General features: G+C 43.8%; 1 protein-coding gene across 2 annotated transcripts in view; it reads left to right on the forward strand.

The window, feature by feature from the left end:
• The window catches only part of LOC143895797 (uncharacterized), a 50,947-nt gene extending 25,549 nt beyond the window's left edge, over positions 1–25,398 (forward strand). For both annotated transcript variants that reach the window (XM_077403146.1, XM_077403147.1), the window contains 6 exons: positions 6,927–7,025; positions 7,139–7,311; positions 7,429–7,586; positions 7,710–8,121; positions 8,280–21,858; positions 22,228–25,398. In XM_077403146.1, the coding sequence (XP_077259272.1) occupies positions 6,927–7,025; positions 7,139–7,311; positions 7,429–7,586; positions 7,710–8,121; positions 8,280–21,858; positions 22,228–22,397 (14,591 nt within the window). In that variant the 3' untranslated portion in view covers positions 22,398–25,398. The remainder of the gene's footprint in view (positions 1–6,926; positions 7,026–7,138; positions 7,312–7,428; positions 7,587–7,709; positions 8,122–8,279; positions 21,859–22,227) is intronic.
• Positions 25,399–27,138: the final 1,740 nt, after the last annotated feature.

Consider the following 27,138-nt stretch of genomic DNA (forward strand, 5'->3'; position numbering starts at 1 on the left):
GCTCCGCACAGACGCGTTTCCGGCCGTTCCTATATCGGCCGTAATAAATGCACACGATCTCTCCGCGCGATTCTCCGTCACATTCGCTGCAAGAAAACGCCAACGCCAACGCGCCTCGACTCTCTTCCGCTTCCTTCATTAATCATCCCGCCGGAATTTTTCGTGCGCGGCGTCTCTCGAGTCGGCCGCTAAGTAGGTACCTATATTTGAAAGGTAGAGGCTGCGAAAGGAGAGGAAACGGAGTGGCATTCGCGGGCGAGTTCCGCAATGAGAGACGCATAATCCAAACGGTGGGCGAGTCTCTCCCTGATGGTATTCCTCATTCCTCTCTCTTGCTCTCTCTCTTTTCTTCTCTCTCAGGCATAGCGATACACACATATCCCGTTGTACGTGTCTAGACGAGCGAGCTTGCCCACTTGCCACACCAACTGCTCGGCGCAATTATGAAAATCCACGTGCTTTGACCCCGCCCGTGAGTCATCGCATTCAATTTCGAAGACACGCCGCGCGCCGACCGGCGAAGATCGGCGAAGAAGCGTGACGGCCGGTGCTGGCAACGCGCGATGTGTAATCGTCGCGCGCGTTAAATCGTCGACGCAAAGTACGCGCTTTATCAGTTTGGTTTATGCGCCGGTCCAATTGGCGTATATATATATATATACCGGCGCATTTGCACCGCGATCGCTTATCCCGATGAACGGCAATTCCTGCCCTGATGCTGAATAATGCAACGCGAGATAAATCGGTGTCACGTCGCAAATATGGCTCGATCTCTATAATTTGACTAAATGCGCTGTGGATACGTTTCGAGTTGTCCAGGTGTTCGTATTTGCGTTCCACAAGACATTTCCTCGCGCAAATATTATTATCATTTCACTTGACACGCAAATGATCTCGATATTTCTCGCGTCTTTCGTTATATTTTCTCTCCCGCTCGATCGCACCGTTAATTAAAATTTACTTCTGTGCCCGGTGCGCTTGATAGAAAATGTTTTATAAGTTACGAAAGGTGAAACTGCGGTGATGTAAAAGATCAAACGGAATGCAAATATGTTTTTCTCCGAGTTATCAAGTATGATAATAAAAATATTTTAAAATATTTCATGTATCACGTGCGCGCGGTATTGCGTAAAATATTGGCAGAGATGGAGAATATAGTGATTCCCCGCACACTCGTCATATCCCTGCAGCTACATTTAGCTCGTTTGTTATTTCAATTCTACCGACTGCTTTGTTTTTCATCTGCGCAATATATATGCACGGGATATCGCAAAAAGTGTCATAAATAATTGTAACTTACATTCCTAACATTTCACAATATAATGCGCGAGAAAATAGAATATATATAGAATTTATTTACTTCAGCTTTTTACAATAATGCGCGAGAAAATAAAAGACAGAATAAAACAAAGAAAATAGAAAGTGTAACAAAAAAAGTAAGATATCTTCAATTTAAAAAGTTTATGGTACTTCATAATTTTCAGCGAGTGTAATCTCTTTCGATAAGATGTCTCCATTACGTCTTCTCTTTTATATACGACGACCTTTCAGAGAAAAAAAATCGCCTCTGTCACTTCCACTCTCAATCCTTGATCCAGGTCTTCGCCCTTGTCTTGGAAATATAAATAGCAACGAGTGTGTAAGCTAGGTCGATCTCTATGCTTCCTCTGCCGAGGTCGTGCACTGCATTTCTGAATATCCGCTACTATTTTTCTTTCTCTTCCTCCTCCTCCTCCCGGATCTACTTTCGGCTTGTCAAACTCCGCACTCGATCAAAGACCCTCAGACCCTCATAGTACACGGAACTTACGCGCAATCACATAGATTTATCTAATCGATAAAATTGACTCGTATTATATAATTGTAAGTATCGCGCGCGCATTATTCTATCATATTAAATAAAAAAAATATTACATTATACATACGTGTACATAAAAATGAAATTATTGCGATGAAAAGAGATTGGTAATATTGTATTATTTATCTTTGTTCTTTTTTCAAAGCAATTATTCGTTTGTGGAATTATGTGCACGTAATATCTATACAATGAAACGCGTATGTTGAAATACGAGTCGATATAACGGATCATCATCGATCTCCTCTTTGACATTTCTTCCTGAAAGAGAGATTATAATCGAGAGCTACATTTTCCTAAAATCTTTCTGACCCTCTTACATTACAAAGGCTTTACGTCCGCTTATATTTCAGCTTAGCCGATATTTTCAAGATATTGGAACTTTGGAACATATTTACATTTATAGTGGATATTCGATATTACATTATTATGGCACAGTTGAACGCACAAAAGCGTGTAACTTCTGTTCCTTACCTTAGATTTTCACGATACAATTTAAAACAAAAAAATGTTCTATTGATCGATATACATTATGCGTATAGTTATATGCGTAATGATCTCTTTTCTCGGCTGCTAAAGCGATACTTTATGTCGCACGTGTACTTACTACACGCATATCGTGACACGTAGGCGCGTTACAGGCAGGACAACGAGAAAACATTTCTAAACATAGTCGGGACAAACCCAGCATTCCCAGCATCCGTCGTCGACTGAAGAAAAAAAAAAGGGAAAAGTCAAATGTGCAAATGGAGAAATGCGAGTGCTCTAAGGGATGCGCGAGGCAGGGAGCTACTCCGCGAGGAAACCGCGCAGTTTTGTCTATACTTAGCTTAAGCTGCTAATCCATAGGGACATCGAGTGTCAAATATTTCTTTTATGTGTCGCGCGAGATTATGGGGACGAGAACTGGATGATGGTAATTTCTCGAGCGACGGGTTACATCGAATTACACCTAACAATATAACGTTCGTACATTTTTATTTTTCCGACATCAGCTTGAAAAGGGAAAAAAAAACAATATTGCTCGACGTAGAAATATTATAGGTCAGGGAGGACGATCGCGAATTATCCGTACGGAGAGGAAACCTTGTTGGATAAAGCTGGCCTTGGATTTTTTCCCCTTTTTGTAAATGTAATATATTGCGGCGCGCGCGTTCCGTATATGTGCTACCGCGGTTGATCGTGAATAGTCCTCCTACACTTTTCACACACGACGATCGCCTATTTAGATACATCTCCATTGTGCGTGTGATACAGGCGACGTGTCAGAACGTCATGCTCCAAAGCAGGAAACCGCCGAATAGGCTAGATACGTCGACGTCCGCGGTCTGTTCCACGTGAATGCCGTGTACGTACATGCACGTTCACACGTATCCATCACGTATTCGTGACGCGATGACGAAATATTGTTCTCGCGATTAAAGCCGGGGGGATTTTCGATAGAACGAACGCGCTCTTCAGTATTTGCAAGATAAATCGTTGACGGATTATCTAGCGCCATTTTTCGTCCACTCGACACCGACAGATATCATTCTGTTCGAGATATTTTAACGTTGCAACGTTATTCCGCTCTATTTATCGAAATTTGCAGCCGAATTTTTTCGTGTTTTTTTTTTTACGCACGGTTTACTATGATTCCGAATTTCGGATTCCGCGCAGTTTCTTCGATTGGCGCGATGATTCATCCCGTCAAACGAGAATTCGCGATGCAAAGCCCGTGAGCAATTTAATTAAAACATTTGTTTTAATTAACGGCCAAGCTGCCTTTGACTGCAATTGCAGACCGATTTATCTCCGGCGTTGCTGCTAATAAAATAAATTATTGATCCACAAGAACGAACGTAGCCGGAAACGAGTCTGGGAAATTGAAAGAGGAATTTCTGGAGTACCCAAGAATTAATTAGTTTAATATTAGTTGTTCCTCTTTCTGTTGTTGTTTCTATTTTTTTAAATCAGTACTTAACAAATCGTCGAGCAATAGTTTCACGCTATATTCTCGTGATAACCGCACGGTTTAATTAATGGTATTTTGATCCCGTTAATTGACTAAATATGATTACTCTCAGGACTAGACGTTGTAGTCATCAACATCGACAAGTTAACGCCGCCCAGCCAATGCGGTAATGCTGTAATATGTCACATTGATACCAATTAGAAGCTTTATTCCGGTAATAAACAGACATAAAAAGAGGCTTATCTGTATTGCTTTATCAATATATTAATCGACAGATCATTAGATTAAAATTTAAATTTTTATCTGAAACGTGTTTTATATTTTATTTATATTTGCAACTTCCACATTCGTTTGGATATCAATTGATCAATAACAGTTCACAAAATTGCGCCATACGAATTATCGATCATGAATTCAAATTGCAATTTTGATGGATTCATTTATCCTATATAATAAATGCGAAGATTATTTTTGCATGCTCGTAGAATTGAAATCTGTATTTAAAAAAAATTGTTCTCGAGCCTTGTTCGATGCGTTTTACATGATAAAGTAGATTCAAATACGACTGAACGTTTCTGAAGGAGAAGACTCGCCCTATGTAAATTTTTGGGCTTTGTCATGATGTTCCTGGTACTGACATTGCAGTCAAAACCCGTGGGGGTCAGAGAGAATTAAGTAACGCCACCCAGCTGTGAGCATTAAGAAACGGCTTCTCTCGTACCAGCTTTGGGGCTTCCGATCAGTTTGACATGTCGAGCATGCTCGATAGGTTCCACTCTGACAACGTAACTTTTCGCTGTCAGATAAGACTCAATATAATGGACGTGCAATTTTCTCCATTTATTGCGTAAACCATTTTTTTTTCTTTTAACATTAATCTACTGCTACTTAAATCAATTGAAGATTTGACTGCTTAAAAGCGGTAACGCAGCAGAAACACACAGAAAGCTTAATGGAATGTAACTGATCAATCAATTCACGAGTTCTCGTTTTGGCGATTTGTCCATGTTGGCATAATTCATATTTCGAGCATATTTCGAGCGTAATTTCGCGAAAATGTGATATACATTTCGTTAGTCGAGCGGCTAATAATAGCGCCCACGTTTACTGGAAAGTATGCAACACGTATTTACTTATTGCGGGATAAAATTGGAGGCAGCGAGGAAGCCGCGCGGAATTCGCACCGGCTCTAACGCCTTTTGCTCGTTTCTTCTCCTTTTTCCTTCTTTTTCCTTAATTTTCTCCGGCTCCTCTTTATCCTCGGCATTGATTGATACCACGTCGTTGCCAGGCAACGTCTCGAACCAGACTTGTCTGTGTACACGCCGGTATAGAATTACGCGAGAGAGAGAGAGAGAGAGAGAGAGAGAGAGAGAGAGAGAGAGAGTCCGAACTCTCTTGGCAACGAAGTTACGTTCCATTGTGCTGCATCATCAATCCTTTAATTCCATACGAGATGCCGGGTAGAATTTTTTCAGCACTTCCGCCTGCGGAAGGAGGTCTTAAAAAAGCCTCGCACTTGGATTAAATCGTGAAATATTGAGCGATATAATCAATTTACAGAAATTGCGGAGAATTGATCCTAGAGATATATAGACGCTTTTATACTAATATCTTGTAATTTAATAAACATGTTTAACGTATTCAATATATATTATTTATAAAGCATACTGATATAACAATTATATTAAGAATAACTTCTTTTATTTCATATTTTTAAATTTTTTTTGCCGTTTAATTTTTTTATTATTTTAAAATTGATCTCTGAAAGGGATGTCGAGAGAGGGCGTTGGAAATTTTTTGCACAATGTTAAAAGTAGGGTATCTCTGCGTTAAAGTTGGCAATAGAGGGTGGTACAGGATGTGCGACGATCGATTGCCAGCTGGTAAGGAACCACGTGACGGGGTGCGGTGTTGGTGACGTCATAAAACGACCGCCCCAAGCAACCCCTCATGACATCATGACAAACTGCGACTGCTGATTCATTCATCCTAATTATTCAATTAAGTTTTGAGATGCACTTTCTTTTTTTTTCTCTTACATTAACTGTGCGTAATGTAATTCGTAATTGATCTTTCATATTCGTATAATAATTTAAAAAAGTAATTTAAAATTCTAAGCAAAGCATTTATTAGCATTTTAATTATGTTGATAAATTATAAATAAACAATTTGTGCAACCTTTACCTGTTATTGTGTTAATAATTTTGTCTCATAATATAAATTTCTCTCTTTGAGCTGCCTGAAATAATTAATTGATTTTAATACAAATGGCTTTCATTTAATTTCACACATAACATACAATCATCTAATTATAATTGTAAATCAGCACAAAAATGATACATAAACATATATTATTTCTTATATCTATTTAAATCCGCGTCAGGAGATACACTTTATGTTTGTTGACAAACATCAAAGAAAATTGTGTTGTTCTTATAATGCAATACCATAATTTATTTTTCTCATCAATCAACCTATAACTGGTTTTGACAGCCTCTAATAGCTTAACGCTTAACCTTAACCTTACATCACTCTCGGTGGCTGAACTACCCCTTGTTCTATGAAGCCAAACCGCTGCAGTCTTGCACATTTATACGCAGTTATGACCTACTACCTCATTCACCTATAAACGTCATATACACTCGGGCAATATTTAAAGAGGCTTTAAGCAATATATTTAACATATCTTTCTTGAGCAACGTTTAAAAAGTCTTCTTTAGAAGAATTTTAGAGTTGAATGACAATCGTAGTCCTCAGATTACGTACTTTCCCCGTTGTTTATTTTCGAGATATATATTATAGATATCTGCTTGGAGCGATTTCGGAGAGCCGAACTTCTCTAGCTTAACGTGCATATATATAGCGATGATAAAAACAAGAACAACCTACTTTCCATTCAAAATATCAGGGCCAGGCTCGGAAAAACTTGGCCAAGTTCATGTTGTCGGAATACCCAAAGTTATACCCGATCTTGAAGAAAAGTAGTGATTTATATGCAGAATTCCATTCCATAAGTTTTCCGATATCGGTATCTGCTTAACATGTATGAAGCAGATCCTGTTCGAAAGTTCAGCTGTACTCAGCAATCAACGTTTTTCTCTTGGATTGTTGCAGGTTTTCTATCATGGGATAAAGACAGTTGTCACGTAGATCTCGAGAAGGAATTATTGGCCTTAGTAGCGCAAGCCCCTGAAGGCGAGGAAGCCAGAAACGGTAACTATTGTCACAAACATGCTTCGATTTAATTTTTGTTTTACGTTACATTACGTATAATTAATCATTTATGTCATGCAATTTATTAGTGAGTGACGAAATGAAATTTTCAGGCGAAAGGTTGATCCAATATGCCACCGAGAACCTCGTAACGGAAGTTCTCATTCACCCGCAGACGAATACATTGTTACAGTGTATTCGCAATCTCCTTGCGAGCTTCACGAAACATCGGCACATCATACACGCTGGATACACATTCGGTGGCAATGGTTCCTGGATACTGCAGGTACTTACACCTCGACGGAATATATTTGACCGATTAATAGCTGTGAAACGTGACGTTAATTAATAGTCGCGCGAAATGCGAAATATCTTGAGGTAGAAATCAATTCCTCTTGTTCAGGATGGAACCTTCAGTCTCGCAGACTTTCTGGATGCGTTCAGTGAACATGAGGTGCAAAGAGTCCTTCGTGCCTACGAGAATAGCGTTACCGTAGATATACATTGCGCGGGTGTCGGCGATTGGACGACAAGTCGATTATCGAAGGAAGTTTGTTGCAGGTGCATATCTCTCTCTCTCTCTCTCTCTTTTCGTACATTTTTTCTATACGAACAATTTTGACTTGCGTCGCACAGCGGAAGCTATTTTTTTTCTCGGATACTTTATGACCTTCATCTCTGCAGATCTTGTAGAGTCAGAGTGAACCCCGACGACGTTCTCACAGCCGGCGTACCGGCCATCACGAGTTTTACGAATTACATCGGGCAGTACCTCGTGCCGCAAACACTGGACCAGCTCATGGAATCGTCCGACGTCGTTGGAAATATTAGATTTAGCCATCCGACCTTATACGTCTTCCCCGGTGGGCAAGGTGACGCCGCGCTTTTCGGTATAAACGGCTTCAACATGCTCGTCGACGGCGGCTTTGCCAGGAAAGCATGCTTCTGGGACTTTACTAGACATCTGGATCGATTGGATGCTGTTCTAGTCACTAGGATGAATAATAGTAACATCGGCGGCATGTTCAGCGTTCTTCGCAAGAAGAAGGAGATGCACGTCTACCCTCAGATCGGCCATTTCTTCTGTAACTTAGTCGTAAGTCACTGTTATAGTACTTATCTTTTTTTTAAAAAAAGTTTCTTAATATATTTACAATAATAATTCAAATTCTCCTCCTAATAATCGCTAACATTTTGCTATATTCTCGCTATTTTCTCGCTATTTTCTCATCAATAAAAATATATACAATGCAGGAAAGAAGACAATCAAATTCACCTGATGGCGATAAGGACATCGATCCGCTCGTGCTCAACCTCATTGACATTGGCCAAGAGATGGTGGTGAATCTTCGTCACATCAATCTCCGTGCCCATCCTTGCTACAGAGATTCTGAGCCGATCAATCTGTATCACAAGGTGGGCCACGGCACGCTGGACATGTACGTGCTCAGTCCAAGCAAGGACAGTCGCGAGGTGCGCGAGTTCCTGGCCAAGTGGCACTCGTCGGACTCAAAGCTGTTTGCAGGCTCTCACAAGAAGGATTCGAATAATCTCACATTTCCGATCCAGAATCTCGTGTCGATATGCGCGCTTTTGGTTTGGCAGCCAGCCAATCCCGAGGACAATATTACGCGGATTCTCTTTCCCGGCAGCACGCCGCAACACAAGATCTTCGAAGGTTTCGAACGACTGAAACATCTTGACTTCTTGAAGCATCCGATATGTTCGGCGAAGACCCTGTCGCCGTCAGTGTCTCTGGCGACGCTCAGAGATAAGCCGGCCAAGCCGAAATTCAGTCTTATCGAGAAGGAATCCAAGAGGAAAGAGAAAAGAGAGCCATCGGAACCTAAATCTATCAAGGCCGCGGACGAGACAACTGCACCCAAAAGTACCCCTCAATCGACGACGATTATACCGACCAAACCTAAGATCGAACTAAAAACGAAGAAAGTCGTGGAGAACAAGAAGCTCGAGACCGAGGCAAAGGAAAGTAAGAAGATCGAAAAGGAATTGAAAGAGGTGAAGAAGGAACCGAAAAAAGAACCAGCTAAAGTGGAAAAACCTGAAAAACGAGAGGATGACGTGAAAAAGACTGATTTAATCAAATCGGAGTCCGAGAAGGCTAAGGAATCTAAAGAACCTAAAGAACCGAAACCTAAACCCGAACCAAAGAAGAAAGAACCGAGAGAAAGCAAGGCCGCGGTGAAGGTCGAATTAAAAAAGAGCGACGTAACCCTGAAACCGAAGATGAGCGAGAGGAAAGCCAAAGCCCTCTCGTCCGGCGCGGAGAAAAGAGACGCCGTGAAGTCCTCTCCGACTACCCCGAAGAAAACTCTGAACGGCGCTGCGACAAAGACAGAGATATCGAAGGCTGTGCCGAAGGCAAAACCGGCGGCCAAGGTCGCTCCAAGTCTTCCAGCTAAGAGCGCCAAGGAGGCCAACAATAGGAAAGTCGTGGAACAAAAGAAGTCCGAGGTCGAGAAGTCCGCCGTGAAGGATACCGCGGCGCCCGCGGTCAAGGTATCCGCGAAACCTAAGCCGATAGACAGGAAGCCGATCAGTCGTCGCGCGAAACCGGTCAGTCCTAACAAAGCCCGTATGCCGGGCAGCCCGGCAAAATCTACTCGCAGTACTCCAACCGCTTCTGTAAAGTCCGATAAAGACGGCGTTATTCGCAAGGTGAAGGGCGACAAAGGCACCACCGATTCGTCCACGGTCTCCACCCCGTCTGGCATAGAACCAGATGCCGCAAAACCGATCGATAAAAGTTTAGTCGAACAATCTGAAGATATATCACTAGATTCTATAGAAAGTAAAGTGCTGGCAGATCTCAAGGAAGAGCGAGAGGTGGTGGAAGAAATTGAAGCTGTTTTACAAAAAGCGGAAAGGATCGGGGAAACTCGAAAGGACGATCGTTTCGAGGGAGATGACGAAATCACGGCTGAGGCCACGCATAAAAAAGAGGAGGATATCACGGAGGAGGATGTCACCGCCGAGATTGAGGACGTACCTAAGAAGGAAGGTTCTAGAAAGGAGAGTCAAGAATTAACTGAGGAGGACGAGTATCTCATCGTGGAGAAAGAAGAGGTTTACACCGAAGATTCTGCTCAGAGCGGCGAGGGCGAACAAAAGCACGTTCTCGACGAAGCTCAGTCGGAAAAGGCGAAGACGCTGAAAGACGTAGAGGCGATGAAGGAAAAGGGCGAGAAGGAGGAACCTGAGGAGAAGGGAAAGGACGACAGCCCGGAAAAGAAGGTAGAAAAGATCGTGGATAAAAAGGAGAAAGAAATCGCTGGATTATCCACGGAGCATAAGGAACAGTTACAGGAAAAAGTGAAGGAGATAATAGCTTCCGCAGCTGAAATCGTACAAAAAGCCGAAGAGAAGGACGACTCCGGTAAGAAAGACAGCGAGGAAATCACGAAGGAGCCATCCAGTCTAAGTCCGGACAAACTGGATTCATCGGAGAAAAAAACGACCGATACGGACATAAAGCCGGACGTTGATCAGAAGGAGAATAATATTCTCGAAAAGATGGAAGAGTCTCAGGAGCGAATCTCGACGATAGAATCAGGGGCAACTACAACCGCTCCGACTTTGCCCGAAGACGAGCGAATACCGTTAGATGAAATAAAAGAGGATATTGACGAGAAACATGTTATTGAAGAGGTAAAGGAGAAGGATGCTCCTGATAAGCTGAAGAAAGAAGTCGTTCCGGAAACTGTTCCTGCGGCTGCCAAGCCGGAAGTCAAGGTATTTGATGTTCGCCAGGCAATGCACAATTTGCAAAGAGACATCGTTAAAACACCCGACGAAGTTGCCGATCTTCCGGTTCACGAAGAGGTCGATCCTAAACTTTACAGAATGGAAGATTTCGAGAAGGGGAAAGAGGAAAAGCCATCGCCGACTGCTCAGGAGGGTAAAGAACCACCTACGCCGACCGCAAAAGAGCAAAAGGGTGTCTTCAGCTTCTTCGGGAAGGTAGCGGATAAATTTGAAAAAGGTATTGATAAATTGACTAAGAAGAAGAAAGATTCCGAGAAGGATTCTGACGAAAAATCTTCGAAATCGAGTTCTCCGAAAGAACCGAAAGTGCCAGAAAAGATGCTTTTAGAGGAAGTCGATATGGAGAAGATATTCCCTAAAATCGGTAAAGAAGAAGTCGATATGGAAAAAATGTTCCCTAAAATCGGTAAGCCCGTTGACAAACCTGACACGTTCGAAGAGGCGAAACCCACGATTGCTGACGTGAAAGTGGCCGCTATCAAGGAAACCGCGGCGTTTATCCAGGGGGAGATATTGGACACACAGAGGCAAAGTGTGCCAAATATTGAAGAGAAACTCCTGACTGATAAATTGGACGAGATTAAAAAAGTAGAAGACAAAATTGAGGAATTAGTCCTTGCGAAGGAAGTATCACCACGTGCTGTTTCACCGGCGAAACCAATTAAAGACAAGGAAATTGCGAAGGAAATTGAACTTCTGAAGGAAGAGGACATCGGAGAAGATGTAGAAGAGGTAAAGGCACTATTAGAGGAAGCTTCGAAAAAATTCAAAACTGTAAAAGATAGTTTAAGAGATTCATTAGAATCTTTGGAGGATAAAATTAAGGAAGAGATAGCCGAGGTACATGAAGTGCCATCTGCCTTGAAGGATGCGGTAAAGAATACCTTGGAAGGGGTGGCCGAGAAGTTGGAAGAGATAAAGCCACACATTCAGACAGAGAGTCACTTGCCCGATGTAAAAGAACCGGAAAAGGTCAAGTTTGACATACCAAAAGATGAAGAATTCGAAAATGAATACGAAGAGGAGATAGAAGGGCCATACAGAGATATGAAAGAAGCCGTCAGGGATGTCGGAGAAGTCCTTGCTGGCGTTGCCGGCATCGAGCTCGAAGATAAACCCAAGGATGTCATAGAAATCGTAAAGAAAGTCGCCGAGGTTCTCAGAGAAGATGATTTTCTTCCCGACAAAGCGATATTCGATCAAGCTCCTAAGAAAGAAGAGATCTCACCAATTTCGACAGATAGAAAACCATCGAAGGAAGTAATCTCTCCAATTTCGATGGAAAAAAAACCTTCTGTACCAAGTGAAAAAATATCTCCGGAAAGGATCGCTAAATTTGGAGAAATGGAACTTAAACTCGCTCATGAGGATATTGCGATACCGAAGAAAGTCGGTGTTACAGAAGTATTTCCGACTTACGAAGAACTTGTCGAGAAGCCTGGAAAACTTCAGGCGCCACATGAGAAACCTGGCGCTATCGAGGTAAAGGAAGAACCCTGCATAAAAGTGGTGAAGGAAAAAGACGATACAGTAACGTCGCCTGCGAAAGATGTAACGAGGGATAAGCGGGACGCGCAAAAGATTTGTACGGAAATGTTAAAAGACGATCAGCATATTTGCGATCAACATAAAAAACCAACGGACGACGATACGTCTCGAGTGGACGTGATGCAGGCTGGTATCGAGGGCATATGCGTGAAGAAAGTTGCGAAACGGCCATCTTTCGAGGAAAAGCTCGAGGAAATAGAGGAGCCCGTGATCGGCTTTGAGCAAAAGGTTTCGCCGGGAAAGGCAGAGATAGTGATGGTGACTCCCGGTTCTACGCCGACTTCGCCGAAATTCGTCGGGGACAAGATATACGATGAAGGACTGGAGATCCGCTTTCGGGAACCTCCCAAGTTGCCGGAGGATATCAAGCAAGTTCTCAGCAGGGAAGCGCCCGTTGAAGAAGTAATTGAGGAATTAATTATTACGAAGAAGAAGAAGATTACCATCGAAGTGATCGAATACATCACCGTGGTGAAACGCATCCCGAGGGAACGCGTGATTTATATTATCGAAGAGATCATCGTGAAGAAGGGACTTTCCAAGGAAACCGTAGTGGACGATCTCGAGATTCTGAAGCCAAAGGAATCTATCACACCTGAAAAGAGAATGGAGATCGAGGAATACATTGTTAACGAATACATCGTCAAAGGAAAGCGAATTACTATAGAAGTCGTCGAGGAAATCTCGATTAAGAAAGTTGTGCCTAAGAAGATTGTTATCGAAATTATTGAAGAGATCATCGTTAAGAGAAAGAGTGCCAGGCATATGATACTGGATATTCCTGAAAAAGTATTATCGGAAATAATTAAAGAGGAATCGCCGGAAGAATCGCCAGAACAATCGGCAGAGGAGCAGATAACACCGAAAATAGACATAACTGCGAAACGAGAATCCGTCGCTGAGGTTGCTCCATCCACAGAAAAAGAACCGATTATGCCTCAGAAACGAACAGAGGTTGAGGAATTCATCGTCAATGAGTACATTATTAAGGGGAAAAAGATTACCGCATCGACAATCGACGAAATTTCTGCTCAGAAGACCGTCCCCAAGCAAATTCTCATCGAAATTATCGAAGAAATTGTTATTAAAAGAAAGATTCCCAGGAACATGTTACTCGATGTTACGGAGAAAGAATTATCAGCAATATCCAAAAAGACACCCGAGGAGGAGAAAGAAAAATCAGTCGTTGAGGCGTCTGGCGTGGAAATCCCGAAAATGGCAGAACCCATAACTTCGCAAAAAAGAGCGGAAGTCGAAGAATATATTGTTAATGAATACATTACCAAAGGAGATAACATTAACGTTAAAAAACTTGAAGAAATCTGTGGTAAAAAGAAGGTGCCTAAGAGAATCATTATCGCGATTATCGAAGAAATTATCATTAAGAGAAAGATGCCGAGGCATGCAGTACTTAGCGTAACAGAGGAAGAATTATCGCGTATCAAGCAGGAAGTGATTCCAGAGTCGCAAATACTGAATGAGAAAGAAACTCCAATTGAGTTGAAAGAAGACAAAAAAGAGGAGCTCGAACAAGAAAGTACTGAAGAGGAATTATCGGCCATGTCTGAAGAGGAGGATGTCGAGGAGGAGGAGGAGGAAGTGGATGGATTTGTCAGTATACCTAGAAAGATTTCCGATGCAGCTGACGCGAAGAAGAAAACGATCCCAGAACTTTCGTCTATAGTTGCGAAGGAGCACGAGAAAGACGTGATTGACGACTTCGAAGCTGTCGAACAGGAATATAAAGTACGCGATGTACCAGTCACGTCTCCCGAGAAAGCGGACGAGATGAAAGAGAAAGAGGACACTGAAGAAGCCGCAGAAGATACCACGAGCGAAGTTATCGAGGCGGACGAGAAATTCGTGCAAGAAACCAAAGGGAAGGTGGGAATAGAAGAACCTCAGATCGCGAAAGATATTAAACCAGCTGAGAAACGAGAACCTGAAGAACGGGAAACGCCCGAGATATCGGAAATTGTCGATACCACAGAGAAATATTTAGACGAGGCTAAAGAAAAGACGGATGACATTCTTCTGAAAGAGACTACTGCGAAATCGACACCAACAGTCTCTGACAAAGCAGAAAAGCCTTTGATCGAAGAATCAGGTAGGAAAACATCCAAAGACTTCTCCGATAAACGACCATCAATTTACATGCCAGAAGCTATTTCTAAATCAACTACACCAAGCCCGAAGGCAATTGACGAGAAGCTTGGCATGAAAGAGATTGAATCCGTGACCAGAGAAAAAGTCGAGGAACCGCAACTTGAAGCAAAGGATGACAAATCAAAACCAACAAGTCCAATTAAAGGCGAAATATTGAAAGATACTGTGCATCCTGAAAAAGTTGCTGAAGGCTTCGCACAACCAACATTACCAGCACACGTACCTTCAAAAATTGACGACGGCACTGTCAAAAGGATGCTGGTTACATCATGTAGCGAGGATGGCAGAGAAGAAACTGAGATCTGTCCAACCGGCAGCATAATCTTCACGAAGGCCGTCACTCCGGACGATTCTCTTAAGGATGTATCCACGGCTAAATCCACGCCGGATAAAGATTCTTTACTTTTAGATAAGGACTCGCATTCGGGTGTGAGTACTCCCGAGAAGGATAGCATTTCCGAAAAATCTGCGCCAGAAGGTAAGGATAGGATTAGTCCGGAAGATAGTTTGGAAAAATCACCCGTTGGTCCTCGTGATTCGCAGGATCTTGAAGACAGTTTAGAAAAATTGGAATCGCGTAAGCCAAAGGTGCCAGAAAAATTAGAAAATATTGCAAAGCCGAAATCTCCCGTGGAGATAGAAGGCTTGAAGGATAAAATTGCCGAAAAAGATATACCGAAGTCGCCTAAGGAGGAACGAGAAGAACCGAAATCTCCTGTTAAGGATGTAGGAGAGACAAAGGAATTGAAGTCTCCGGCTAAAGATAAGATCGAGAAATCTGGTTCTCCTGTTGAAAAAATCGAGAAATCACGATCTCCTTCCCCGCTTGAAGTGAAACACGAAGATGTACAAAAACCAGGATCGCCTCTTGAGATGACGCAAAAATCTCCGATAGAAACAGCCGAAAAACCAAAACTTTCAATCGAGAAGGTGCTTCCAGAACCCAAAAAAGAAGGAACAATTGGTGTTCCGAAGACACCCGAATTATTACACTCAGAGGACATTTCACCAGCCGAGACGATTTTCTCAAAGTCACCCACAGATAAATCTGAAATGTACTTTGCGAAAGCACCCATTACCGAAGAAGACGTTGCTGTCGAAGAAGCAATTAAAAAATTACCTGAATCCAAAATTTCCACAGACGTTAAACAACTACAGAAGCCAGAAGAGAAGGAACCGGTGGATAAATCTAGATCTGCGAGTATTGCTAGTGAGAAATCCGAGCAGGATATTAAATCTCTCGATAAGTCTGCTAGTGTTCTAAGTGATAAAGACGAGAAAGAAATTGATAAGCCGAAATCGCCTAGTGTCCTTGAGAAAGAAACGATAAGTGAGAAGTTGTCTATTTTCGAGAGTGAACATGAAAAGGGACCAATTGACGAAGCTAGATCTCCAAGCGCGATCAGCGATAAATCCTCCGACGAGAAGAAGGAGGCCGAACGTTCGAAGTCGCCGAGCATAGCCGCGGATAAGCCGGATCTTCAAGATGTGACGGAGCGTTATTTAGAGAAACCAAAGTCCTCTATTTTTGATAGGCCAGATTCGCCTAAAGCTATCGATAAGACTGAAGAATCACATGATAAAGATAGATCTCCCAGTATAGCTAGTGATAAATCAGATAGCAAGAAAGTAAGTGACCATTCTAGATCACCAAGCGTTTCTGTAGAAAAAATAGATCTCAAAGATATGGATTTGCCAGTCGAGAGAACCCGATCGCCTAGTGTCGCAAGCATTAAGGATGACAAACTGGAACACCCTACAGTAACGAAATTACCCGACGACAAAGCCGAAGTACCAAAGGATATGTTGAAATCTCCGAAGCTTGACGAAGATAAATCGGATCTGAAAGATATAATGCAACCTCCATCAGACAAATCACGATCACCGAGTGTGACGAGCGGTATTGGCGAACCTAAAGAACCAGCTCGTTCGAAGTCACCGAGTGTCGCTGATGAAAAACCAGACTTGAAGACTGTTACCGAGCAATCGGTTGATAAGTCAAGATCGCCGAGCGTTATAAGTGTCACGAGCGAGCAACAGGAACCAGTTGACCGCTCCAAGTCTCCGAGTATCGCAGGAGAAAAAATAGATTTGAAGGATGTCACGGAGCGACCTGATGAAAAATTAAAATCACCCACCGCGATGAGTGCTACGAGTGATTTGAAGGAACTCGAAGAACGATCGAAATCGCCGAGCAGTGATCTAACAGACATTACAGAACGATCGTTGATGGATAAATCTAAGTCACCTAGTATCGCGAGTATTACATCTGATCACAAGGAACCAGTGGAAAAAGTGAAATCGCCTACGATCCCGGATAAAAAGGAAGAACTCGATAGAAGCAAATCGCCGAGCATGGCCAGCGAAGGAGCGAAGTCAGCCGTTAGCTCTAAACCGTCGAGTATCGCTGGAGATGCGGCGGACTTGAAAGACGTATTGGAACCGTCGGCGTCGGCTGACAAGTCCAGATCGCCTAGTGTGATAAGCGCGATGAGTGACCAAAAAGAACCGATCGAAAAACCGATATCTCCCGTAATTCCTCACAAAACAGAAGAGCCGCACGACAGAAGCAAGTCTCCGAGCGTGGCAAGTGAAAAGTCTGACGAGAAGAAATCTGCCGATGGCTCGAGAGCGACCAGTGTTACGGAGGAAAAACCAGATCTTAAAGACTTAATGGAACCACCAGCCGATAAATCCAGATCGTCAAGCGTCGCGAGTGAGAAAGCGGAATTATTGGGAAAATCGACATCGCCTACCGTCTCTGATAAATTAGAACCACCTGTTGATCGAAGCAAATCTCCCAGTGTTGCTAGCGATAAGTCCGATGACAAGGCTAGCGTCGAAGAACATTACGAAATACACGACAGACCGGTGTCCCCAAGCATTGTTTTTGATAAGTCGATGGACGATAAGCAATCAATGGAGAAAATAGATATCGACAAATTAAAAATATCCGGCATAATCGGCGAGTTGGATTTTGTCGAGAAGGCAAGATCGTTAAGCATCATTAGTGACAAGACGGAGCCGAAATCGCCGTCCGATGTTTCAAAGTCACCGAGTTCAGCCGACGACAAGCAGGATCAAAAGGAAAAATCTAGATCGTCGAGTGTTGCCAGCGAGAGGCTAGATGATACTGACATCAAGATTTCGCAAACACCGGAAGCGAAGGGAGAACGATTAATTTCGCCGAGTTTGGAAGCCGGAAAGGTGCCGAAAGACGAATCTGCTAAATCGTCGCGAGCTAGTTCGCCAGTGGACAAAACTCCGAAGGATAGATCGCGTTCGCACAGTGTCTTCGATGTTGGCGAGAAAACACCGGCCAGCAGATCTAGAACAGCCAGTTTTGTCGATGAACAGCTGCTTCCTCAAGCAGAAAAGGACGCTTTTGTCTCGCATCTCGATATGGGTAAACCACTTGACGAGAAGGATGAATGTAAGAAAGAAAGCAAGAGTCCTATAACTTCCCCCGACACAATCGAGAAAAAAATGCAGAAGATTCGCGAGAAACGATTTGCCGATTTTAAAGAACCGGACGCCGGGCAGTCGAGCAAGATAGAGAAATCGGACGACGAAGAGGAAGACGTCGTTAAAGTGACAGCCGAGAAAAAGGCGGAGATCGAGAAGTACATTTTAGATGAATTCATTGTGAGAAAACGAAAGATCAGTTTGACAGTGATCGAGAGATTGGTTATGATGTATTCGGTGCCCCAGTTTACAGTGATGGAGATAATAGAAGACATCATTAGCCGGGAAAACGTACCCAGGAGCGCAGTCTTCGACTTCGTAGACGACGAAGCCTCCGAATCTCAATACGGAAGAGAACCGGAAACGGAATGGCTGGCACCGCAGGAAAGAGCGGAGGTAGAAGAGTACATTATTGAAGAGTTTATTGCGAAGAAAAAGAAAATCACGCCGGAAGCCTTGGAAGAATTAATTATTTTTAAATCCGTGCCACGATACATTCTCATTACAATTATTGAAGAGATTATTGTGAAGACGAAGACACCCAGGAACACCGTAATCGAAGGCGACTTAGAGAGACCCGGAGAAAAGAGTCTGGATATTTTTGAAAAAAAAGAAAAGCCAGGTGACACTTTGAGGAGCGAAAGTCCGGATGGTAAGATATCTCCTGTAGGGAGCGATCGATTTGGCAGGGACTCAAAAGCGGGACTTTCTGCTAGCCCCAGCTTGAGTCCGGAGCCTATCCCTTCCGACAAATCGACCCAGGATAGTCCGGCTCGATCGGAACCGCACATAGACGAGGAAATCCTGATATCGGAAGAAAAGCGAATGGAAATCGAGACGCTCTTAGACGAGGAATATATAAAGAAAGGCAAGAAGATCACGGAGGCGATACTCGAGGAGATAATCGTTAAGACTTCTCTACCCAGATACGTCATCTTAGAGATCCTGGAGGAGATCATACTGAAGAGGAAGCTTCCGAGAGAATCTGTGATCGATGTGGAAATTTATCAAGAGGAAGAACCGGACGAGGATTACGATAAGGCAGTGTATCACTTTGAAGAAACGGCAGATTATGAGTTGCCGCGCGATGCCAGGAAGTCTTCGGTCGAGTACAGAATGGGGATGTATCCGGAATCGGGTGAGCGACAGTTAGAAAAGCCTGATTATCCGACGGATTACGAGAGCCAGTTCAACAAGGCTTTCGCCGGCGGTATGACGGAGATGCGAACGACGCATATAACCACGCTGTCTGGAAAATCAACCCCAGAATTTGCACATGACGCGACTTCCGCATCCGGAATCGAATCAACCGGCAAAGCGCCCGGAAAGTTACCGGAGCCTACTCTGACCACGACTCACATAACGAGAACGGACGTGAAAGACACGAAGAATGTGCAACCCGCGGAAAGTGTCACGATTTTGAGAGAAAGCAAGATCGCGGAAACTGTCGATAAAGACGAAGAGACTGCAGGGATTACGGCGACGAAGAAACATGATATCGACGAGAGCGAAGAGCCAAAAATTACATCTGCTGATCATGCAGCAAAATCGGCAACTGATGTCACGAAGGGATTCGAATTACAAGAAAAAGCTAAAGAAGTTAAACGATCAAGTATCCAACAAGATGAGCCCGAAGCGATTACCAAGATCATCAAGCGGGAAATCGTGGAGCAAGACGAACCGGAAGTGGTCACTAAAGTCGTCAAACGGGAAATTATTGAGCAAGACGAGCCCGAAATTATCACAAAGGTGATCAGACGTGAGATCGTCGTCCCCGAGGAAGAGACGGATGACTCGAAAGAAGATTCCAATGAATATGTAAAGACAATTACGACGAGAACGACGCGAACGATCGTGACAGAAGAATTACCGGATGCCGAATTGGCGCAGACTGATCCTTCGAAAATTTACAGAGATCCCACCTCGGGTACAACTTACAAGGTTGTGAGTGACGAAGGTGCATCTGACGCAACGACCAGCGCCGACGTGCAGCGAATCGTGACGACTGTAACCACGATCGCTGGTCCGGATGGCAAGGTTATCACAAAGAAAGATGTCAAGGAGAGCACGGACACTTTGGCCAGCGACGAATTATTGGAAAAATTGACGGAAACCACCAAACCTGCGGAGAAGGTTATCAAAGAAACGATTACGACTGTGACATCGGGCACTGCGACACCCGATGTAAAAGCCTTCTACGATTCCGGTAAATCAACACCCGAACCCAAACATGACGATAAATTCGAGTCTACGGTGAAGGAACACTTAGACGCGGACAAATTCGAACACCCAGTGTCTCCTTTAATACGAGAACTTATATCCGACGACAAGAGTTATTCGGGGAAGTCCTCGCCAGACATATCGCTGCCCAAGGACATCGTCTTTAGCGGCAAGTCTACGCCGGAGATTCCTATGTCGCCGTTGATCAGAGAAGGAGCGGCGATTCAGCCTCACGTATCGGGTAGATCAACGCCCGACAGAAGATCCGACGGTCGTTCGTCGACGGACACACCGGAAGGATTTAGATCAGGCGAGATGATCCGAACTATCGTCACGACCACGAAGACGGTATCCGACGAAGGTGAAATAGTGACGACCACCAGGGAGGTCACGGAGACGACGAATGAGAAAGGCGAGACGGTTGTGCTGGCCGAGAAGACCGACGTGAAGGTGGACGAACGTCTGCCGAGCAAAGATGCCGCGGAGAGCGCGATCAGCAGCATCATCGGCAGCATTAAGTCCTCGGAGTTGCAACGTAGCGACAGTCCAGGCTCCGACGACGTAGCCAGCGAAAAGGATCGCGGTCCGGCTAGTCCATCGAGTGAGCACAGCAGCGTGCGTAGCAAGGCCATGACACACCCGTGGGGTAGCAGCGAGGAGCGACATACCTTTTCCGATGACGAGCCGCCTGGCTCACCTTTCTCCTCGACCTCGCAAGTCGGACATTCATCGAAACAGGTCGAGTTCTCAACAGCCGCGATGAGTAGTAGTTTTTACGGCGAGCTGCCAGCGGTGCCGCCCGAGATTTCCGCTATGAAGACCTTCCACGGCGAGACTGGTATACAGAAGAGCGGCGATCCCGTTCACAGTCGATTTACGGTCGAAAAGGAGCTTGCCGGCGCTTACGGCGAGAAGTCGGACGCGAAGCGGTACGTCGACGAGGCCGACCTCGACTTCGATAAGGCTTTAATGGAGCGCAAAGAGATGAAAGAGGCCGGAGGGGCCTTCAGCAGCGGGATAGCGCCCAGATACACGAACGGTAATGTGCGACATGAAGCGGCCGACGAGAAAGATCATCCGTCGTCTCTGTTCCGGGATGACGCTAAGGATGACTCGAAAGGTGACTCGAAGAAAGATCCTTTAGAGGGATGGGGACCTCCTCTCGGTCTGCCGTCCCCTAAACCGCCCAGAAAGTTTAATCTGAAGAATCCTGCTCAATCTCCATCGTGCTCAAGTGAGACAACTTCTGATACTCTGAATTTCGATGTTGTAAAAAATTGGGGAGAACCTCTAAGGCTACCCTCACCCGCACCAGTGGCCAACGAAGTGTCGAACAAGGGAGCACCTAGTACACCGAAAAAAGAGCGGAAACAAGCGAAGAAGATCCAGTCGGAAAACATTAAGAACAAGAAGCGCTCGGAGAGCCCTGGTAAAAACGAAAAGAAGGTGAAGGACTCGAAGAACAAGGTTCAGCCGGTTTACATGGATCTGGCGTATGTGCCCCATCACGGAAATTCGTACTATACTTCTCTGGAATTCTTCAAGAGAGTGCGAGCGAGATACTACGTCTTCAGCGGCACCGAGCCCAGTCGAGAAGTCTACGACGCTCTGCTGGAAGCTAAAAAGACTTGGGAGGACAAGGATCTCGGTAAGTTTATTAAAATTATATAAAGAAATTACAGATCTACATATTTTTATGATAAATTATCGCAAATATTGTTATCATTGTACATTATTTCTACTTAAGATTTAAAAAATACGTTATGTAACTCAAATTCTACAACTGCAATCAATATTATCAATTATTTATTATATTTTTTCCTCGACGGCCGATAATTTATATAACTTGATTCCAAAAAATATTATTAATTATTATTTTTTAAATTCTCCTCGATATTTTATTAAAACTCGATCATGATCAAAGCGTAACGATATTAATATTCAAATGCGGGTAATATATCCATGCTAATCGTGCAACGTGTTCTGACTCCGATGTAACTTTATCCTGTGTTATCAGAGGTAACCATGATTCCGACCTACGACACCGACACTTTGGGCTACTGGGTCGCCGATAACGAGGAAGCGCTCGCGGCGAATCACATAGACCTGTCGCCGTCCGCGTCCCGATGTACTATCAATCTCCAAGATCACGAGACTAGTTGCAGCGCCTACAGGCTCGAGTTCTAGGGATTGGCAGCCTGCTCAGCCGTAATAGTCGAGTTCTGAGCGGCGTCCGGAGCGCGTGATCATTTCGCGCTTTCGAACCCATTTCCCATTTCGTAAAGGGAAAAAAAAGAAAAAAATAAGAAGATAAAAAGAGAGAGCTTAGACCGACCTACCGTCCCGTCAGGTGATTCCTGACCTCCCCCCTTCTAGGAGACCCGAAGACAAACAGCATTTTGAATTTTCGAGATTCCCTCGCGGTCGTAGCTCCGCGGCCTAGCAGGATCGTAGTAATCCTGTCAAACAATGTAGAGGCAGTCCCGAGGAAGCGAGACCGACTTTCGATCGCGCTCCAGGTCTCAAAAATTGGGATTGTTTAAATCTAAGTTAGAAACGTTCTTTTTATTCCTTCGCGAGGAGACGGTGCGGGCGACGAGAAGAAGGGAAGAGAGGGGGGAAAAGATCGCGAGGGGTTTTTTTTCCTGCACGGAGATACAAGGTATAAATTAATTATTTACTTCTAAGAAGCCGAGATTATCGACAGGGAGAATTCCACGTTCGATTGAGGGTTTGCGCTGATAACAGTCGACGTCCATCGGATGTTTATATTTTCACACTCTGCACCGTTCGCGGCCCGTAGCGCGCTGATACCGCCTACAATACTTTATCGATCACTGCTCAAATCGAGAATGTTTTTGCGAAGATGAAGCTAAAACAAAGAGGGACGATGGTTGCACGAGCGACGATCGATCGCGAAACGACGACGGTCCATAAGCGCCGCGGTCCGGTAACAATTTGTTACGCCAGTTAACTGAAAATTACAAATTGATCTTAGGATATTCTAATTTAAAATCCGTCGAACGCGGATCGTCGAACAATCGATGCGAGACCTCCTCGCCCGCATCCTCTCCTCGATCAGCAGATCAAATTAAGACTTTTAATATCTCTGACACAGCTGCCGCTTCAAGAGCACCGCGTAGTATTTAGTGTATCAGTTAAAAGAGAAAAAAAAGAAAAAAAAAATGAGAAAAGAGAAGTACCGCAGTTCAACTTACGCGGGAAGGCACAGATTGTGAAAGGGACGCGCGTTCGATAGACGCGCGCGTGTCGAGGGACGGATTCCATCGTTCGTGTCGCCGGTGGATCGTCCTTCAATGGGACACGTAAGGACGTGTGGCACGATTTACCGAGAACGATTTACGTTTCACCCGCGAAATATTATTCCTTCGTTGTTACGTGACTAACGGTCCCCTTTCTCGTCGTAAATGTCTATTCGTGCATAGGGTAAAACGGAGCTAAATTCCATCGAGAAGTACTAGAGTAGGAATTTATCTGTGTGTCGTGTTTCTATATCGTAGGGCATAGAGATACGCGCGGGCGCGGAGGAGTGATGATTGTGCGAGCTTTTGACAGATTCCGTCGCCGCGTCGTCCGCCGACGGACGACGCGGCCCGCGCTAGCCGAGGACTCCGACGAGGATGATATATCAAAAGAGGTCCGAAGAGCGTTTCGTTGCCGCGAGGAGAGTCCAGGGCGATGATAACATGTCTCAAAACGTCCATTCGACGGATAAACAGTCCGATCGTTTTGTTTAAATTGTCTTCGTAGAAGCCTTTCTTTTCCCGAACGATACTTCCGGAAAACAGGCGGTCGTAGCACCGAAAATCTTTTACAGATGATATTACGCTCGCGAGATTTGCGTGGTGGACGATGACGTCGTCTGCGTGAGAGAAATGAAATCGTCTTGTTCACCTGGCCATCGCTATTCCGACGGAAACGAATGTCGGATACGTCGAAAGCGATAGTGGAAGGTGTCTTACAGTGATCGAATCATTATAACGTCGCACAAGCAATTTTTCAACTCATCTCACGATCAGATATTGCAGGAAAGCAATTCGAGGAAATACCTGAAGACATCTAAAAATTTCTAGGAATTTTCTGCAGGAGGGAATTGTCGGGTGTAAGATATAATCTGTTGAAAAAACAATTCTTTAAAGAAAGAATGATGATTACAAAAAAAACTCGATGGCGTGAAAGAAAAATTGTCGTAAAAAAAAGAGAGCGCGTCAAAAGAAACGGACTAAAATCTCCGCCGCAAGAAGTCACATCGTCCTCGTAATGACAAATCGAACAAAGTTCCATCTGTCGCGCTAGTAGAAACATTTGGCCGATCGCTGTTTTCCGAAGTATCGAAGTAACGTCTGAAAAAAAAACCGATCGTTGTGAATAAATATATCCGTTTTCGCAGATGGATTTTGCGGTTCGTCGCTGGCTTGATCTTGAAATCAGCGAGAATGCATTCGGGGGAGAGGGGAGAGGGTAGGGTTGATTAAGATCGATGAAAACTTTTTGTACTTAACTTTTTCTTAGCTAGGCGTTTTAAGCCAATGCGTGACGAACTGACAAAACTGATGGTGACGACTACAACGACGGACAACGATCTGATAACACGGAGAGGGAGTGGTGCCGAACATCGCGCTTATTTGAGACTCTAAATGGGACATGAATGTTTTTAGCAAACCGATGACAGGCCTTCCATTCATTATTATCTTACCGGTAGAAGCGTGGAAAGCTGTTTGCCGTGACTTCCCGATGCAGAGGGGTACACGTTTATCAGCGAGTCTTCGTGAGGTCGATGGTGGTACGGTTAAATTCTGCTCAAACAGCACAAAGATCCAAAATATACGTACATGACGTACGTATTACGTAAAGGACTTCCGGAAAAATTAAGTTCTTTCGGACGTTTTTTACGACTTTTAGACACTTAACGCTGTCTGGGTGGTGCCCCATCTTTTCTAAGAGAGACCGAGTCGTACCAAATATCTTGACTCTTAACGTTCTTATAATTGTACCTTAAAGAAGCCCATCTAGTGCCGACCCTGCATGCGTACCCCTAGATCGCAATTGTCGCATGCCGATGATAATGTCAAGTCGATGTATCGTCTTGAATCAATTCAATTCGAATCGAAATCAAAACGCGTCGCGGTTTCGACTCGACGCGAGAATGACCGCAGCTGCGATTTAAGGACGTACCGAAAACGCATACGTAGAAGTAATTCATCGTTATCCGTGAATTACGAGAGAACACATAGGCCGCGGAAGGAGAATCGATATACGAGAGGTAACAGAGAGACAAGTGCGATTAAGCGCGATATCGAACTGTAACTTATAGAGGACAACTTTACTCACCATTCTCGCGAGATCCACCGACGAAAGTAATATTTTGACGAAATTAATACCACAAAGATGATAGACCTTTCGTGTCTACAACAGACATCCTAATGACTTTATCATGGAAATTGAGAAAATCCTGAGTGACGTGTGAAAAATGAGAACGCCTAAAAGATCAGAACGTCTTTCGCATAATTGTGTTGCCCGGTTGAAGCAACGTGATCTCAATGACCGCAAGCGGATTTCGCCGAATGAAAGTCGGAGAAAGCTCTCCTCTATACGAGACACATTCGTGCCTACACGAAAACGATGGTGCTCGATTAGACCGATCGTTGATGACGATCATGTTGATGACGTTGAGGTACGGTGATATATACGGGGGAGACGGTGATAAAAGCGATTTTGTCTTGTCGCTGCAAAACGAGAAGCGATAAAGCGGCCCTCGGGCCCGGTTTCTATAGATTAGTGCGTAAGTTTTTTACCGCCTGTAAGTTACACACGATTTTTTCCGTTCCGATTTTACGCGAGATTTACTTTTGCCACACGCATATACGGTACATATACGGTATCGCCCACGTGCTCATCTGTCATTCGTTCGATTATTTATTGTTCATTTCTCGCTTGCGTTCGTGATCATTATTTTTTTTTATTCGCGTTCGCCGAACGCAGAGGCGCGTTTATTCGAAAATCAGTTGTCAGGGAAGCGAGAGACTTAACAGTGTCTCGTTTTGCTTTCGGCGGAGTCGTGCGCGACCAAGATTTCATCTCACCGAATGGCGAAAGAGAGGACGAGCAAGCGAGAGAATTTTGTAATAGGCAAAAAAACGTAAGAGAGAGAAAGAGTGAGTGAGACGTAAGTGACATTGAGAAAAAGAGAGGCGAGAACGATCGATATTGTTATATAAATACGATTATTATCACACCGATTATTTTTTAATGATTATTATGCTTGTTATCATTGCGATTAATATATTATTGTGCTACTATTATTACTGCGATTACTATTAATATTATTAATATTACGATTTCGTTCACGAAAGAGGGTCATTATCATCATCATCATCGTTCTCTTTCTATCATATACATGAATAGAGTTTTTATATTTATCAATACCCTCATACGTATGATAGCGAGTTGACGTGCAAGAGAAAAGTATTTAAAACAGATGTAGACAGAGATAAGAGAAAGAGAAAAGGAGGGAGGAAGAGAGAGAGAGAGAGAGGGGGAGAGAGAGAGAGAGAGAGAGAGAGAGAGAGAGAGAGAGAGAGAGAGAGAGAGAGAGAGAGAGAGAAAGAGAGAGAGAGAGATGATGACGATGAAGTATGTGTACCTATGTATTTACGTATTATTTATTGACAAGTAATATAATGACCAGTTATCTAGGTAGGATGTTAAAATTATGAAATTCAATTTAACGAAAAACAAAATAAATTAATAAATTATTAAATGAGAAGCTATTGTCGATCGATGATGATGCGCGCAGGATAGATTAAATAAACGATGAATTTATTGGAGTAATTTAAATAAAAAGTATAAAAATAATAAAAAAAAGAACAAATAAATGATTAGGAACGAGCTTTCACCGAAACAGATT

This window comes from Temnothorax americanus, unplaced genomic scaffold, assembly GCF_048541705.1.
Source record: "Temnothorax americanus isolate GAGA-0224 unplaced genomic scaffold, ASM4854170v1 Scaffold17, whole genome shotgun sequence".
Lineage (NCBI taxonomy): Eukaryota > Metazoa > Arthropoda > Insecta > Hymenoptera > Formicidae > Temnothorax > Temnothorax americanus.